The following is a 17,677-nucleotide window of genomic DNA, read 5'->3' as shown; positions in this document are numbered from 1 at the left end:
AACTAATAATTCAGTCAACATTATACATTAAAGTGCTTGAATTCTAAGTTTTTAAACTTCATCTATTCTGTCTTTTAACACAGTAAATAATTTCTTACTTATTTACAGCCTGCTCTATCTATCCTGTGTTTCTTCATATTCAGGCCGTTCTGCTAGAAATGAGAATAAGACAGCAACATGCTAAAGCATCTTATAGTGTGCAAGTGACAACTTTACACCTGCTGGGCTGAGCAGACAATTTAAAAGCATAAAGTACTGTGAAGTCCTATTTGCTAGCCATAGGAGTCTCTTCTTTTCCAGTAATTCTGAATGACTGTTTTAGGCAGCAAAGAAACATGGCTGCACAGGCAAGAAAGGGTTAGGAAGGGGTGAAGAGGGATCTTAACACACTGACAAGAAGAGCTGTTGTTCCTTATGACAGCAAACAGCTTGCCTGCAGAATCCCAGGCCCCGTAGAAAGCCTCAATTAAGTGACTGCTCACAAAGTGTCAACAAGCATGTTTACAGGTACAGACAGCACTTCTGGATGTGTACGCATGTGGTGTTAGCAATTAAGAAGCCCTGATAAAAGTATAGGTCAAATTATGTAAAACTGCCATTTTTCTAGGTAAAAAATAAACAGCAGTGGTTTCATACAGTTCAGCATGATTTAAAAACACAGTTATAGATTCTATATGTATTTAATCTAAAGGTTTATAAGTGGCTATTGACATATCAAAATTATGACACAACTTTTCAAAATCTTGTTTATTCTTTAGCATCTCAATATTCATTTACTGAGCTGTTAGTTGTCAAATTTACAAAACAACCTTTGTGTGATGATCTGAATCCCCATATTAAAGGTAATCACAATTAAAATAAATTTTTAGGCTGGGTACAGAAATAGCAACCCAATATTCTATTAGTTTCTGACTCTTAATAGACAAGTTTCTTAGTCATATCACACACACACCACACCACACAAATACTCACTCATAATCTTCATCTTTGAGAAGAAAAAAATAATTGGAAGTGCCCAAGTTACAAATGGTAGTCTGGTTATATTCATACAATTTAATTCATCAACTGTTACACCTGGATTAAAGGTAAAAAATGAAGTACTTTCTCTGCTCTGATTATGTTCTTTGCTATATTTAAATCTTTTGTGTAAGTAAACTCTAGATTTGACGTGAGAAGTTATTGTATTAAGTCTTCAACTCACACGCTTAGTTTCAAACTTAAATTTTTTAACTAGGAAAAATGAAAGAAGCCAGCATGCTAATATCATAAAAATTGATAATTCTGGCAATACACATTGAAAATCTAGGAACCACATAATAGAGTAAACATTTGAACTTACTGACAGCAAGTTAAATCATAATATTTTGATGATGTAAGTATTTAGCTTTGCTAGTGCAGAAATAACCTATAGTTTTTATCATGAGTTAGGGAAGAGAAAGGACAAAGAAGAAATGAATCTGTGCTAATTCAGGCAAATAAATAGAAAAAATCCCCTAAACTGAGTCATTTTCCAAAGCAGAAAATCTAATTCACTGAAAAATACAAGCGTGGCTCCAATTTCACACAAGAAAGCTAAAACAAACTACGGTGGCTCACGACTCAAGCCGAAATTTATAGCAGGGATGAGAGAGTTCATGGAAAGCCTCAGGAAATTATAGGGAAGAATACTTGAGCAATGTTCATTCTAACTATTTCTAAATACAGGTCAACCTTGTTTCTCAGTATCATTTATTTCTAGGACTTAGCTTTTATCTGGTTTGCTATGATTTTTCAATCACTCAGTCGGTCAGTTCAGCCCCTCAGTCGTGTCCGACTCTTTGCAACCCCATGAATCGCAGCACGCCAGGCCTCCCTGTCCATCACTAACTCCCGGAGTTCACTCAGACTTATGTCCATCGAGTCAGTGACACCATCCAGCCATCTCATCCTCTGTCATCCCCTTCTCCTCCTGCCCCCAATCCCTCCCAGCATCAGAGTCTAGACAGCCAGATAATTTCAGGGCAATAGATTTTACCTTAATAATATCTTTTTTCATTTTCACGGTCTTTTACCTGTTCTCTTCTGATCTGCTGCATCTGCTATTATTCCTCTCTCTTCTGCCTACCTTATACCATGCAATTGAGACCTCCTGCTCTTGGAAAATGAATCTATTTGACCTTTCCCACATATGGCTTACATTTTCTTTCTCTGCCACCTGCAAAAGGTCTGGCACAATAAGTACCCAGTAATGATACCTGGAAAGTCCTTCATGGCTTCCTTTTTTAAGTCACTTTCAAAACATTGCTTGAAATTCACCTTCATTCATGGGGAGTTGTTCAAGGTCAGATTGATCTGCATCTGTTCACTTAAGGTTACCTTAGAACATATTCAAGCTTGCACTAAGTAACTTCCTCTTATTGGCCTATGTCTTGATATAAGTATTCTTTAACCCCATGTTTATGTATGTTCTTTCTTCCACCTAGGAAAATAATTCTGATGTCATTTATTTGTTACATACCACAATACCTAAAATAGCATTCCACACACAATAAGTACTCAAAATGCAGCTACCTGATGCTTTTCTGAAAATTAAAATATTATCTACAAATACATTTTTATAGTTTTAAATATTTAAAGATGGTAAACTGAATATATGCAGTTAGTGTCTTCTAATCCTTCCCTAAAATAAAAGCAAAGATGGTGTGTGAATGTGTGTGTGTATGTGTGAGTGAGTGAGAGTGTTTGGTTGTTTTTTAAGGCATAGCCTGTAAGGATAGAAAGAACTAACTCAGTTAACTGGAAAGCTAAATCCCAAACTAGACATACAAAAAGCCAAGAATCAATCCATCTGTAATATAAGATCTCATTAAGGCTCAGAAATTGGCAGGACCAAGTATTTCTGGAATCAGAGGGAAGGCAGAACTAAAACTGCTTTCTGGATTAAAGTTCATTTAAGAAGTCTAGCTGTCTTCCCTAGCCCCACCTTTCTGATGTCTTTCCCTATTTCACACAGCCACAGGCCGATTCTCTATTATTCTGGCAAAATATCAGAATTTTGCTCTCTTGTAGAGGGCAAAACACAGGGTCTCTGGATTGCGTATATTTTACAGGCTGAACTGTGTGCATCTCAATGTTCCACATTAAAGTCACATCTCTAGTACTAGAGAATGCAACATATTTGGAAATGTGGTATTTTACAAAGTAAGTTAAAATGAGGTCGTTTGGATGGTTCCTAGTCCAATGAGCCTGATGTCCTTATAAGAAGAGGCAACAGGGACACAGACATAGAGGGAAGATCATGTGAAGACAGCCATCTACAAGCCAAGGAGACATGTCAGGAGAAGCCAACCCTACCAGAATCTTAGTGTCAGACTTTAGCCTTCAGACTGTGAGAAAATAAACTTCTGTTATTATCCCACTAAGTCTGTGGTACTTTTTTATGGCAACCAGCTCAGAGGTTAGAGCGTCTGCCTGCAATGCGGGAGACCTGGGTTCGATACATGGGTCAGGAAGATCCCCTGGAAAAGGAAATGGCAACCCACTCCAGTATTCTTGCCTGCAGAATCCCACGGATGGAGGAGCCTGGTGGGCTACAGTCCACAGGGTTGCAAACTGAGTGACTTCACTTTCACTTTAGTAGACTAATACAGGACAGTTGACAAAACAAATCTTAAAAAGGAAATTAAAGTTTACAGATACCCCTGCCTTCTTTTCCCATGTAACTTTTGAAATGTTGGGTGCAAGGTAGAAACTGTTTAGAGACTCCGGCAAAACACTGGCATCAGACTTTTCTGGTCCAGCCACACAACGAATGTTTCTTTTCTGATCCAAAGAAAGGATCCAGCCACACAGTCAATGTTATTGTCAGCAAGCAAGGCCCCACACAAAGTTTCCAACTAGCTTTTAGAGTTCAACACAGAAATACGTGCAGACAGTCAAGGATCAGCAGACATTCAAAGGAAGTATCTAATATGAAAGACAGACCAAAACGAGGCTAGGCTACACAGGGAAACAAAAACTCTACAACACTATCAGTAATTCTCAAAAAGCTAAGAGAAGGGAGCAAATAGGATGCTAAAACAAATAAACAAAAATCAAGAGTTCTCTGAAGTTAAAAATATGAAAGTAGAAATGAGTTACTCAACAGCAGAGTTAGAAGACACAGCTGAAAACAACTCCCAAAAAGTAGAGCAAAAGGACAAAATTGAAAATGAGAGAGAAAAGACAAGATACATAGAGAACTGGTTAAGAAGGCTTAAAATAAGATCATTTTTAGGGACTTCCCTGGTTGGTGGTCCAGTGGTTAAAATTCCACGGATGGAGGGCCCTGGTGGGCTACAATCCACGGGGTCGCAAAGAGTCAGACACGACTAAGCGACTTCACTTTCACTTTCGTAGACTAATACAGGACAGTTGACAAAACAAATTTTAAAAAGGAAATTAAAGTTTACAGATACCCCTGCTTTCTGCAGGAGAGACATGGGTTCCATCCCTGGTCTGGAAACTAAGATCTCACCCCATGCCGTGGTGTGACTAAGCCATAGCTACTGAGCCTGTATGCTCTAGAGCGGTGCTCCTCAGCAAGAGAAGCCACCGCAACATGAAGCCTGAGCACCACACTAGCCAAAGCCAGAGCACATCAATGAAGACCAGGTGTGCCACATCAAAGGACCCAGTGCAGCCAAAAATAAATAAATAAAAAATAATCTATTTTTTAAAAAGTCTTAAAAAAAAAAAAGAACACTTCTAAAAAGTAAAAACAGACCATGGAGGGACGACAAATCAGTACTTTCCAGACACATGGGTCTTAAGCTTCCATAATGGAAAGATTAGCACAAAGGATGACCATTTGGCACAAAAGTTAAAAACAGACCTCCATTAAGGTCTATGAAACTATGAAATTTCAAAACACTTGGAACAAGAGGCAAATCCTACCAATTTCCAAAGAAAATATGGAGTGCATTCACTTTGTGAAAATTCATCAAGCAGAACACTTATAATATGCACCTTTGCCTGTAAGATGTTACACTTAAATTAAAAGCTCTAAAAAATAAAGGAAGAAAATGAAGCGTATTATCTTTAGGAAGTAAACTGGTACTCTTGCCTGGAAAATCCCATGGGTGGAGGAGCCTGGTAGGCTGTAGTCCATGGGGTTGCGAAGAGTCGGACACGACTGAGCGACTTCACTTTAACTTTTCATTTCATGCATTGGAGAAGGAAATAGCAACCCACTCCAGTGCTCTTGCCTGGAGAAGCCCAGGGTCGGGGGAGCCTGGTGGGCTTCTGTCTCTGGGGTTGCACAGAGTCGGACACGACTGAAGCGACTTAGCAGCAGCAGCAGAGGCAATAAACGTGCCTTCTCTAATAGAAAAAAATTAGGTGTGCCTACAGGGCATCAACTTTACTTGTTTTTGCACCTTTTGTAAAAGGGAACCTGGAGGAATGAAGGAGTGAAGGAATGAAAGGTTTAAGTGGGTATTCTCCATTTAGCTATCATAACTGAATGACCCCATTATGCCTAAACATTAGATAGCAGAGTCAGAAATGTAATCTACGTTTAAAAAAAAAAAAAAAAAAGGAGGGTAACAAACCCAATGCCCCATTTCAATTCTTTAGAAAGAAATACACGGAGAAGGCGATGGCACCCCACTCCAGTTCTCTTGCCTGGAAAATCCCATGGACAGAGGAGCCTGGTAGGCTGCAGTCCATGGGGTCGCGAAGAGTTGGACACGACTGAGCAACTTTGCTTTCACTTTTCACTTTCATGCATTGGAGAAGGAAATGGCAACCCACTCCAGTGTTCTTGCCTGGAGAATCCCAGGGATGGGGGAGCCTGGTGAGCTGCCGTCTATGGGGTTGCACAGAGTTGGACACGACTGAAGCGACTTAGCAGCAGTAGCAGCAGAAAGAGATACAAGGACCCTTTGGCTCACTCAAAGTGGCCCTCCAAATTCTGGTACAACTGAGCCACTGACATACATTTTCATGAACCAAGGACTCAAAATAACAGCATAGCCTACCTGTATCTTTCTTTGGAATAAATGAATTATGATTCTCCTGGGGATGACCAAGGCATTTCCAAGAAGTATTCTCTTTTTTCTTCAGGACGATCTCTATTTTTCCCACATTCTCAACAACTAGCACTGAAAAGAAGATAAACTCCATTTGTATTCATTGATATTAAATATGAGAGTTTATTTTTAAATCATTCTCTCTCAAACAACCCAAATGTCCTGATCTGATATGACACTGATAATTAGTGAAATAAATAAAAATTTTGGTACATATTCCTCAAAATTGTTTATGCTTTATATGATGTTAAATCCAGTTTATCTTAAATTCAGACTAACTTCTTTCAAATTAATGTATCAGGGGCCAAACTAATACATAACGCTGGTTTTCATACAAGCTCAAATAGAGCCATGGCAACTAACACACAACTTAAAAAAAAAAAACCTTAAATATACAAACTAGCCATTGAATGAAAGCAAATTTAATTTATATTGTATTAACATTTCTTGGGATCTGAGAGAGTCTTATGAGTGAATGCAGTAAACCAATATTGAGCTTAATAAACAGAAAAGGCTCCAGGAGAATGAATCCCTATAAATTATCCTTACAATTATCAATCTTTGATAATTAAAAATGTTTTATATTATCTTATTTTTGAATATTTTAAACAGTTTAGAATATATGAATATTAATAACATAATAAGCTTTATTTTTATTTTTTATTTTATTCTAAGTACTTTTTTTAAATTTTATTTTATTTTTAAACTTTACATAATTGTATTATTCTAAGTACATTTTTATTTTAAGGCCCTTTAAAGGAATGTGGGCATGAAAGGCCAGAAGACGGTCTTTTTGATCACGGACACTGAGATTAAAGAGGAAGCTTTTCTAGAGGATATTGACAGTATGCTCAATACTGGAGAAGTACCTAATATTTTTGCAGCAGATGAAAAACAAGAAGTGATGAAGGTAAATGCTTTTCAGGGAGTGCTGTTCCCAACTCAGAAAGGTTACCTTGAAACTTTTCTATTCTTCAATATAAATATGGCTTGTGCAGAGAATTTTGGTAATCAGAAACTTTTTTTTTAATTAAAAATTTTTTAAAAATATAAATTTATTTATTTTAATTGGAGGCTAATTACTTTACAATATTTAGTGGTTTTGAAATACATTGAAATGAATCTGCCATGGGTGAACATGTGTTTCCCCATCCTGAATTCCTCTCCCACTTCCCTCCTCATCCCATCCCTCTGGGTCATCCCAAGTACACCAGTCCTGAGCACCCTGTCTCATGCATTGAACCTGGACTGGCAATTCGTTTCACATATGATAATATACATGTTTCAATGCCATTCTCCCAAATCATCCCACCCTCGCCCTCTCCCACAGAGTTCATAAGACTGTTCTATACATCAGTGTCTCTTTTGCTGTCTCGTACACAGGGTTATTGTTACCATCTTTCTAAATTCCATATATATGCGTTAGTATACTGTATTGGTGTTTTTCTTTCTGGCTTACTTCACTCTGTAGAATAGGCTCCAGTTTCATCCACCTCGTTAGAACTGATTCAAATGTATTCTAATGGCTGAGTAATACTCCATTGTGTATATGTACCACAGCTTTCTTATCCATTCATCTGCTGATGGACATCTAGGTTGCTTCCATGTCCTGGCTATTATAAACAGTGCTGCGATGAACACTGGGATACATGTGTCTCTTTCAATTCTGGTTTCCTCAGTGTGTATGCCCAGCAGTGGGATTGCTGGGTCATATGGCAGTTCTATTTCCAGTTTTTTAAGGAATCTCCACACTGTTCTCCATAGTGGCTGTACTAGTTTGCATTCCCACCAACAGTGTAAGAGGATTCCCTTTTCTCCATATCCTCTCTAGCATTTATTGCTTATAGGCTTTTGGATAGCAGCCATTCTGACTGGCCATTGACCTCATTGTGGTTTTGATTTGCATTTCTCTGACAATGAGTGATGTTGAGCATCTTTTCATGTGTTTGTTAGCCATCTGTATGTCTTCTTTGGAGAAATGTCTGTTTGGTTCTTTGGCCCATTTTTTGATTGGGTCGTTTATTTTTCTGGAATAAAGTTTTTCTGGAGTAAAGCAATAAAGTTTGCTGTGGGTTTGTTGCAGGAGTTGCTTGTATATTTTTGAGATTAATTCTTTGTCAGTTCCTTCATTTGCTATTATTTTCTCCCATTCTGAAGGCTGTCTTTTCACCTTGCTTAGAGTTTCCTTTGTTGTGCAGAAGCTTTTAAGTTTAACTAGGTCCCACTTGTTTATTTTTGCTTTTATTTCCAATATTCTGGGAGGTGGATCATAGAGGATCCTGCTATGATTTATGTCGGAGAATGTTTTGCCTATGTTTTCCTCTAGGAGTTTAATAGTTTCTGGTCTTACATTTAGATCTTTAATCCATTTTGAGTTTATTTTTGTGTATGGTGTTAGAAAGTATTCTAGTTTCATTCTTTTACACGTGGTTGACCAGTTTTCCCAGCACCACTTGTTAAAGAGATTGTCTTTTCTCTGTTGTATATTCTGGCCTCCTTTGTCAAAGATAAGGTGTCCATAGGTGCATGGGTTTATCTCTGGGCTTTCTATTTTGTTCCATTGATCTATATTGCTGTCTTTGTGCCAGTACCATACTGTCTTGATGACTGTGGCTTTGTAGTAGAGCCTGAAGTCAGGCAGGTTGATTCCTCCAGTTCCATTCTTCTTTCTCAAGATTGCTTTGGCTATTCGAGGTCTTTTGTATTTCCATACAAATTGTGAAATTATTTGTTCTAGTTCTGTGAAAAATACCACTGATAGCTTGATAGGGATTGCATTGAATCTATAGATTGCTTTGGGTAGTATACTCATTTTCACTATATTGATTCTTCTGATCCATGAACATGGTATATTTCTGCATCTATTTGTGTCCTCTTTGATTTCTTTCACCAGTGTTTTATAGTTTTCTATATATAGGTCTTTAGTTTCTTTAGGTAGATATATTCCTAAGTATTTTATTCATTTCATTGCAATGGTGAATGGAATTGTTTCCTTAATTTCTTTCTGTTTTCTCATTGTGAGTGTATAGGAATCCAAGGGATTTCTGTGTGTTAATTTTATATCCTGAAACTTTACTATATTCATTGATTAGCTCTAGTAATGTTCTGGTGGAGTCTTTAGGGTATTCTATGTGGAGGATCATGTCACCTGCAAACAGTGCGAGTTTTACTTCTTCTTTTCCAATCTGTATTCCTTTTATTTCTTTTTCTTCTCTGATTGCTGCAGCCAAAACTATGTTGAATAGCAGTGGTGAAAGTGGGCACCCTTGTCTTGTTCCTGACTCTAGGGGAAATGCTTTCAATTTTTCACCACTGAGGATAATGTTTGCTGTGGGTTTGTCATATATAGCTTTTATTATGTTGAGGTATGTTCCTTCTATTCCTGCTTTCTGTAGGGTTTTTTTTTTTTTTTATCACAAATGGATGTTGATTTTGTCAAAGGCTTTCTATGCATCTTGAGATAATCACATGGTTTTTATCTTTCAATTTGTTAATGTGGTGTATTATGTCAATTGATTTGCAGATATTGAAGAATCCTTGCATCCCTGGGATAAAGCCCACTTGGTCATGATATATGATCTTTTTACTGTGTTGTTGGATTCTGTTTGCTAGAATTTTATTAAGGATTTTTGCATCTATGTTCATCAGTGATATTGGCCTGTAGTTTTCTTTTTCTGTGGCATCTTTGTCTGGTTTTGGTATTAGGGTGATGGTGGCTTCATAGAATGAGTTTGGAAGTTCACCTTCCTCTGCAATTTTCTGGAAGAGTTTGAGTAGGATAGGTGTTAGCTCTTCTCTAAATTTTAAGCCATCTGGTCCTGGGCTTTTGTTTGTTGGAAGATTTCTGATTACAGTTTCAATTTCCGTGCTTGTGATAGGTCTGTTAAGATTTTCTATTTCTTCCTGTTTCAGTTTTGGAAAGTTGTACTTTTCTAAGAATTTGTCCATTTCTTCCAAGTTGTCCATTTTATTGGCACATCGCTGCTGATAGTAGTCTCTTATGATCCTCTGTATTTCTGTGTTGTCTGTTGTCATCTCTCCATTTTCATTTCTAATTTTGTTGATTTGATTATTCTCCCTTTGTTTTTGAGTCTGGCTAATTATTTGTCAATTTTATTTATCTTCTCAAAGAACCAGCTTTTGGCTTTGTTGATATAATAAGCTTTAAAAGGTGATTATATTTTATGTATTAAATGTGTTTTTAAATATTTACAGTATATTTCTTTTTGCCTTTAGAAACAATATTAGTCTTCCTCACTGTAAACACAGAAATCAGCAGCAATTTAACAACTTTTAAAGACAGAATAGTCGGATGAATTCAATTCCATGAGCACTGATTTGAAGCTTAATAGACAAAAAAGTCCTTGACTTCAAAGAGTTTAATTAATACAATTTATAGAACTTACTATGGTGTGTATAGAAAAAGGAAGGTACAGAACCAGTGTAATGTAATCTCACAGTGCTTTAAAATGAGAAACCACATATATACAAATATAGAGTAGAATATTATTCAGCCTTAAAAAAGGGAATCCTGATAGCTGTACTGCATGGTATCACTTATATACGCAAATTAGAAAAAAAAGTCAAACTCATAGAAACAGTAGCAAAACAGTGCCAGGCATCAGGGGTGAGGGGGAAATAGGAAGAAGTTGACAAAAGAGTATGAAATTTCAGCTATAAGGTGAATAAGGTCTGAAGATCTCATGTATAACATGGTGACTGCAGTTGATGATACTGTCTTGTATAACTGAAATTACACAAAAGGTAAACATGTGAGATGATGGATGTTAATTTGATTGTGTTAATCTTCACAATGTATATCTTTATTGAATCAATATGTTGTATACTTTAAATCTTTAAATAGATCACAATTTTGTTAATTATATCTCAATAAAGCTAAAGAATAAAAAACTACCGTTCTCTGATGAGTCTTCTATTGTTAAACAGCTGTGTAAAATCCATTGTGCATTTATATGTAATGATATACATAATTTAATATGCTTTGGGTCTCCTGCATTGCAGGCAGACGCTTTACCATCTGAGCTACCAGGGAAGCCCTTGTTAACATTAAATATTTATATATACACCTAAGAAAAACTTGTCTGGTCACGTATATTTCTATAATCTACACGTCAGGAGTAGGGCAGGAGGGAAGAATGGAAGACAAGAATTTTTTTTCTAATGAGAGGAAATGAAAAGGGCACAGATGAAATGAATAAGGGAAAAGGAACAAGGGGTAGGAGGAACTGAAACCAGAGGGAAAAGGTATATTTAAAAATTAACATATATGTTTATATAGAAAACATCATATCCCTGTTCTGCAACATGAAAATATTCATGTGAACAATAAGACAAACTGCTGTCCCCTTATACATGCATATGTATATGTGTGTATATGTACATACATACATTACATTGGTAGCTGTCCCCCCATGGGGGTGTGTGTGTGTGTGTGTGTGTGTATATGTACATACATACATAATGTTGGTAGCTTACCAGAAAAATCTTCTTGAATCTCATGACTTAGGGCTGGAGAAAAAGAAAAAAAAATTCAGTTAAGATCCAACTTCAATTCCTACAGTGTACAAACATGGTATAAATCATTTAAATGGTTCTTTCATGCACTATTTCAAATCTCTCAAACATATCCTAAAAAACCATAAGAAAAACTGAATGCAACCAAAATGTATATACTTTGAGAAAAAATACTTAAATATATTCTTTTAGTTGTTCCATTTCTCTCCTTATTAATTAAAGAGTAAATATTCAGTTGCCCACAAGTGGGTAACCCATACTGGTTTAAGGGTGGTCCCATCCTGACAAATCCTACAAACCAAGAAAGGAGCAGGGCAGGGAGAGAGGCAGCACATGAAACACACAAGCTCCAGGGTGTGCACAAGTGCATGTGAGGATAGGCCAGGTCTGGGTCTGGATAAATTTTTCTTTTCTTATTGTTCTCTAAGTTGGACAGTCATTTAGAAGAACTGTACAAAAAAGATCTTCACGACCCAAATAATCACAATGGTGTGATCACTCACCTAGAGCCAGAAATCCTGGAATGTGAAGTCAAGTGGGCCTTAGGAAGCATCACTATGAACAAAGCTAAAGGAGGTGATGGAATTCCAATTCAGCTATTTCAAATCCTAAAAGATGATGCTGTGAAAGTGCTGCACTCAACACACCAGCAAATTTGGAAAACTCAGCAGTGGCCACAGGACTGGAAAAGGTCAGTTTTCATTCCAATCCCAAAGAAAGGCAATGCCAAAGAATGCTCAAACTACCACACAATTGCACTCATCTCACATGCTAGTAAAGTAATGTTCAAAATTCTCCAAGCCAGGCTTCAGCAATATGTGAACTGTGAACTTCCAGATGTTCAAGCTGGTTTTAGAAAAGGCAGAGGAACCAGAGATCAAATTGCCAATATCCACTGGATCATTGAAAAAGCAAGAGTTTCAGAAAAACATCTATTTCTGTTTTATTGACTATGCCAAAGCCTGTGACCGTGTGGATCACAATAAACTGTGGAAAATTCTTCAAGAGATGTGACTACCAGACCAACTGACCTGCCTCTTGAGAAACCTACATGCAGGTCAGGAAGCAACAGTTAGAACTGGACATGGAACAACAGACTGGTTCCAAATAGGAAAAGGAGTATGTCAAGGCTGTATATTGTCACTCTGCTTATTTAATTTCTATGCAGAGTACATCATGAGAAACACTGGGCTGGATGAAGCATAAGCTGGAATCAAGTTTGCTGGGAGAAATATCAATAACCTCAGATATGCAGATGACATCACCCTTATAGCAGAAAGTGAAGAAGAACTAAAGAGCCTCTTGATGAAAGCACAAGCTGGAATCAAGATTGCTGGGAGAAATATCAATAACCTCAGATATGTAGATGACACCACCCTTATGGCAGAAAGTGAAGAAGAACTAAAAAGCCTCTTGATGAAAGTGAAAGAGGAGAGTGCAAAAGTTGGCCTAAAGCTCAACATTCAGAAAACTAAGATCATGGCATCCAGTCCCATCACTTCATGGCAAATAGATGGGGAAACTGTGGCTGACTTTATTTTTTGAGGCTCCAAAATCACTGCAGACGGTGACTGCAGCCATGAAATTAAAAGATGCTTACTGCTTGGAACGAAAGCTATGACCAACCTAGACAGCATATTAAAAAGCAGAGACATTATTTTGTCAACAAAGGTCCGTCTACCAGTCAAGGCTATGGTTTTTCCAGTAGTCATGAATGGATGTGAGAGTTGGACTATAAAGAAAGCTGAGCACCAAAGAATTGATGCTTTTGAACTGTGGTGTTAGAGAAGACTCTTGAGGGTCCCTTGGACTGCAAGGGGATTCAACCAGTCCATCCTAAAAGAGATCAGTCCTGGGTGTTCATTGGAAGGACTGATGTTGAAGCTGCTCCAATACTTTGGCCACCTGATGCCAAGAGCTGACTCATTTGAAAAGACCCTGATGCTGGGAAAGATTGAGGGCAGGAGGAGAAGGGGACGACAGAGGAAGAGATGTTTGGGTGGTATCACTGACTCAACAGACATGAGTTTGGGTAAACTCTGGGAGGTGGTGATGGACAAGAAGGCCTGGTGTACTGTGGTTCATGCAGTCGCAAGAGTCAGACATGACTGAGTGACTGAACTGAACTGAACTGTGTGTCACACACTTTGCAGATGCTGTGGGTACCACAGTTAGGGAAAGGGAAAAATCTGTGCCTTTCCAGAACTTACATCCTAGAAGGGGGAGATGAAGTGTTTTTACAAACATCTGTTCTAAAGTTCTCTATGTTAATATGGTTCTGTGAAACTTACAATTTTGATTCTGATTTAATATTAGCAACCAGGAGTTTCACATTTTTGACTGTGGAGCTTTTGTTTTTTCATACATGTGCTAGCTACAGTTAGCTATGATGTGAACAGAACTAGCCATAAAATATTTGTAACATAATAAATGCTGACACAAGTCTTTGTTAAAAAAAAAAACCATGACGGAGCTAATGAATAATATATACTTTTTTAGACATCTGAGTTATTTGTTAAAACTCTCCCTAAGAGGCAATGTATATTAGATCTTATGCAGGTAAAAAGTAAGATAGGATGTATTTCCAGAAGAAAGGTGTAAGAATTGAGGTTGATTAATCTAACGAATGGGGGAAAATAAGAAACAAAAAACATTTATCAACTTCAATCAAATTTAGGAATAAATGTCCTTCATTAAGAAAACCATGAGCAGAATCCCAAGTCAGCTGAGATCTGGAGATTTTCAGTTTGTTTTACAAAAGAAAACAGAACATTCTTTACATAAGAATGCATGCTTAAGATACAGTTTTCTTCTTGTTGTTTTGGTTTGTTTCCTTTTTACTTTTTAACTGGAATATTACCTTCTTTGAAGGAGAAAAGGATGAAATCCTAGAGTCATTACAGGTGAGAAATGGATTAGGAATCTGCTACTAATACCTTTGATTCCAGATTTCAGTCCTGAGTTCTTTCTCCTGATACATCTGCAACCTCTCAAAACAGACAGAAGTGAATTATATGGTTGGTCTCTGGCTGTGAAGGGACAGGCACTGGAGGGTATAGTACAACCTTGTGGCCTAGGCTACTGTGACGTAGCCTCTGACTTCCCATGACAGAGCTGGCAAGAGATAGGCCAATGGAACAGCGCCTGGTGACGTCCACTCAGCAGGAGCACATGACAGGCAGGCCTTCGGAGATGTGTTTGCAGGTATTAATATGATCTTACAAAGCTGGGCCAGCAAGTATTTCATATGACTGATTTCGATCACATCTAATCAAACTGTTTAAACTTGGGAAAAGTGAGGTCATACTGCCATTTGCTAGCCCTTTCACTAGTATAAAGAAATAATGGGAAAAAAAAAAAACACACCCCAAAACTGATCATAAAATGATAAACCAGGCTTCTCTGGTGCCTCAGTGATGAAGACCTGCCAATGCAGGAGACACAGGTTTGATCCTAGCCCAGAAGGTCCCACAGGCCATGGAGCAGCTGGGCCCGCACACCACAACTATTGAGCCTGTGCTCTACAGCCTGGGAGCCATAACTATGGAGCCCATGTGCCACATCTGCTAAAGCCCCAATGCCCTGGAATCCATGCTGCACAACAAGAGAAGACACCACAAGAAGAAGCCTATGCACTGCAGCTAGAGAGTAGACCCCACTCGCCACAATTAAGAGAAAGTCCACATAGGAACAAAGACCCAGCACAGCTAAAAATAAGTAAATAAATCTTTAAAATGACAAACCAAAATGACAGTAGCAGATAAAATATTATAGTTTATCAAGACTCTACAACCAGTTATGACTATACTTTAACAAAAGTTGTTTCCATGAATATAGAATAAGTTACTTACCAACATGTACAAGGTATGAATAATCCTTGGTAACTGTCTCGGCTCTAAAGGAATCATCCCGATGATCAACTATTACTGAATCTAAGTTGATATCCTTAAACAGAAATACAAAAGGAAAATAAACTTTTTTCTAAACTCTATCACTATACATTTAAGCTGATCAGTGGAAGTTCACATGGTAATTATTTACAGAGCCCACAAGCTAAACCCACATTACTCATGTTTTTCGCTCTCTCATACAACCACGTTCTTCTCCTTCAAAGCATACACCATAATTTTAACTACATATTTGTCTATGCTTAATGTCTACCTTACGCATTCATCTGTAAACTCTAAGCATAAGGGACTGTCTTAACACAACTTCTTAAGCTCAGCTTATCAAAAAAAATATATATCACTAACAACTTTTCAGATGTCTCTAGTTTCTACATAGCTTTGATGCAAGTTATTTTTCTGCCTTTCATTTACACAAGGAATACATCTTTCAACATAGTAAGCTCCCCCTTCCCCTCAGTCATCCACCCTCTGTGCCTCACTGGTATCACCAATGGGAAGAAATGGATCCCAGGCTCCCTAGGCCCTGCCCTCTTGGTTCTAGACTGCTTGGTGAGGAGGGAGTAGGAGGTGGGACATGCAGTGCCTCTGGACATCCTGGCTCTTTCAGGCAGAGGCTGGACACTCCAGCGGGACCATCAAATCCTACTTCAGGAGGAGGAGGAACTCACTCACTCAGATGCAGTTCTGCCATGGCAGAAGTAGCATGAATTCTCAGGAATCCTTGGCTGCCAGAATTTCTCTCTAAATCTCTATGGTTCCTCAAGTGTGGAGACCCTGCAGGCTGCTGGAGGATGTGCCTGGAGATGGTGTAAGTTGCCTGCTTATTCATCTGATTTTCCAGGTTGGACTGTAAGCCTGGTGAGGTCTCAGTCTCTATGAATCTGGCCCACCTGTAGATTTCTGAATTCTACAGCAGTGTCCAGAATGAAGCAGTGTTCAATAAATACTTAATGAATGAGTTAATTCCCTAATTTTAGTTTCCAGAGGACATCTAAAGCTGGTTAGCAGCTTAAGCATACTAAGACACAGCAATCCTCTCTCCTGTCTCTTGAATTCCAATTCAAGTGCAGGAAATCAGTTCATATGGTGAAGTTAAACTGGGACTCTCACTGCTGTTCAGTTCAGTTCATTTGTTCACTCATGTATGACTCCTTCCAACCCGACGGGCTGCAGCATGCCAGGCTTCCCCGTCCCATCATCAATTCCCAGAACTTGCTCAAACTCATGTCCGTTGAGTCAGTGATGCCATCCAACCATCTCTTCCTCTGTCGTCCCCTTCTCCTCCTGCCTTCAATCTTTTCCAGCATCAGGGTCTTTTCCAATGAGTCAGTTCTTCGCATCAGGTGGCCAAAGTATTGGGGTTTCAGCTTCAGCATCAGTCCTTCCAATGAATATTCAGGACTGACTTCCTTTAGAATTGACTGGTTTGATCTCCTTGCAGTCCAAGGGTACACTCTGCTGTTATCCATGCATAAAAACTAACAAAATCACAGAAGAGCATATAAAATAACGGGTTGGCTGAAAGTTTTCTTCCGGTTTTTGTACGATGTTATGGAAAAATTGGATCGAACGTCTTGGCCAACCCACTACTTTCTGCTTTTTTTCCTGAGATGCTATGGCATGTTTGTTAAGAGTGTATACTATGGAGCCAGCCTGTCTGGGATCAAAATGTTAGATCTGCCATTTACTGTGTGACTCTGCTAAATTACCTAATCTCTGTTTCCTCACCTGTAAAATAGGGATAATGAAAGGATCTATCTCATAGACTTGCTGTAAGTTAATACAAGATGAGTGCTCAGAAATGTGCCTGCATGTAGCTTTTTATTTTTTTCTCATATTAAAAACATGTTTACCTTCTGTTTAGTATATATGACGATGGTGACTAAAGAGTCTGTTTGGAACCAGTCATAGCTGTAAAATATTCAAAAAAGAATGAATAATTATATGCATTAACATAAATTAACCATTAAAGATATAATTTTAAAATATATACAATCAAAAAAACATACAATATGACACAACAGATACATGATTTAAAACATTTATTTTGAAACCTACAGTAAGAAATACATTTTTTGAGGGAAACTTTTTCACTAAATAATCAGTAGTGTGAGATGAAATAACTCACAATTATTTCTCAATTTAAAATGCCTATACTTCCATGTTTATGCCCCAACCATTAAC

At 37.9% G+C, this 17,677-nt stretch overlaps 1 protein-coding gene across 2 annotated transcripts in view; it reads right to left on the bottom strand.

The window, feature by feature from the left end:
• LOC102399398 (cytochrome b5 reductase 4) overlaps window positions 1-17,677 on the bottom strand; it is a 117,054-nt gene that overhangs the window by 30,438 nt on the left and 68,939 nt on the right. For both annotated transcript variants that reach the window (XM_025294567.3, XM_006047974.4), the window contains 4 exons: window positions 17,347-17,404; window positions 15,437-15,530; window positions 11,547-11,579; window positions 6,000-6,122 (listed from right to left, as the gene is read on the bottom strand). In XM_025294567.3, coding sequence (XP_025150352.3) covers window positions 6,000-6,122; window positions 11,547-11,579; window positions 15,437-15,530; window positions 17,347-17,404 — 308 coding nt within the window. The remainder of the gene's footprint in view (window positions 1-5,999; window positions 6,123-11,546; window positions 11,580-15,436; window positions 15,531-17,346; window positions 17,405-17,677) is intronic.

The sequence above is a fragment of the Bubalus bubalis genome, chromosome 10 (genome assembly GCF_019923935.1).
Source record: "Bubalus bubalis isolate 160015118507 breed Murrah chromosome 10, NDDB_SH_1, whole genome shotgun sequence".
Taxonomy (NCBI): domain Eukaryota; kingdom Metazoa; phylum Chordata; class Mammalia; order Artiodactyla; family Bovidae; genus Bubalus; species Bubalus bubalis.
The sequence above is the reverse complement of the archived record's forward strand: the minus strand, read 5'-3'. Positions and strand labels throughout refer to the sequence as shown.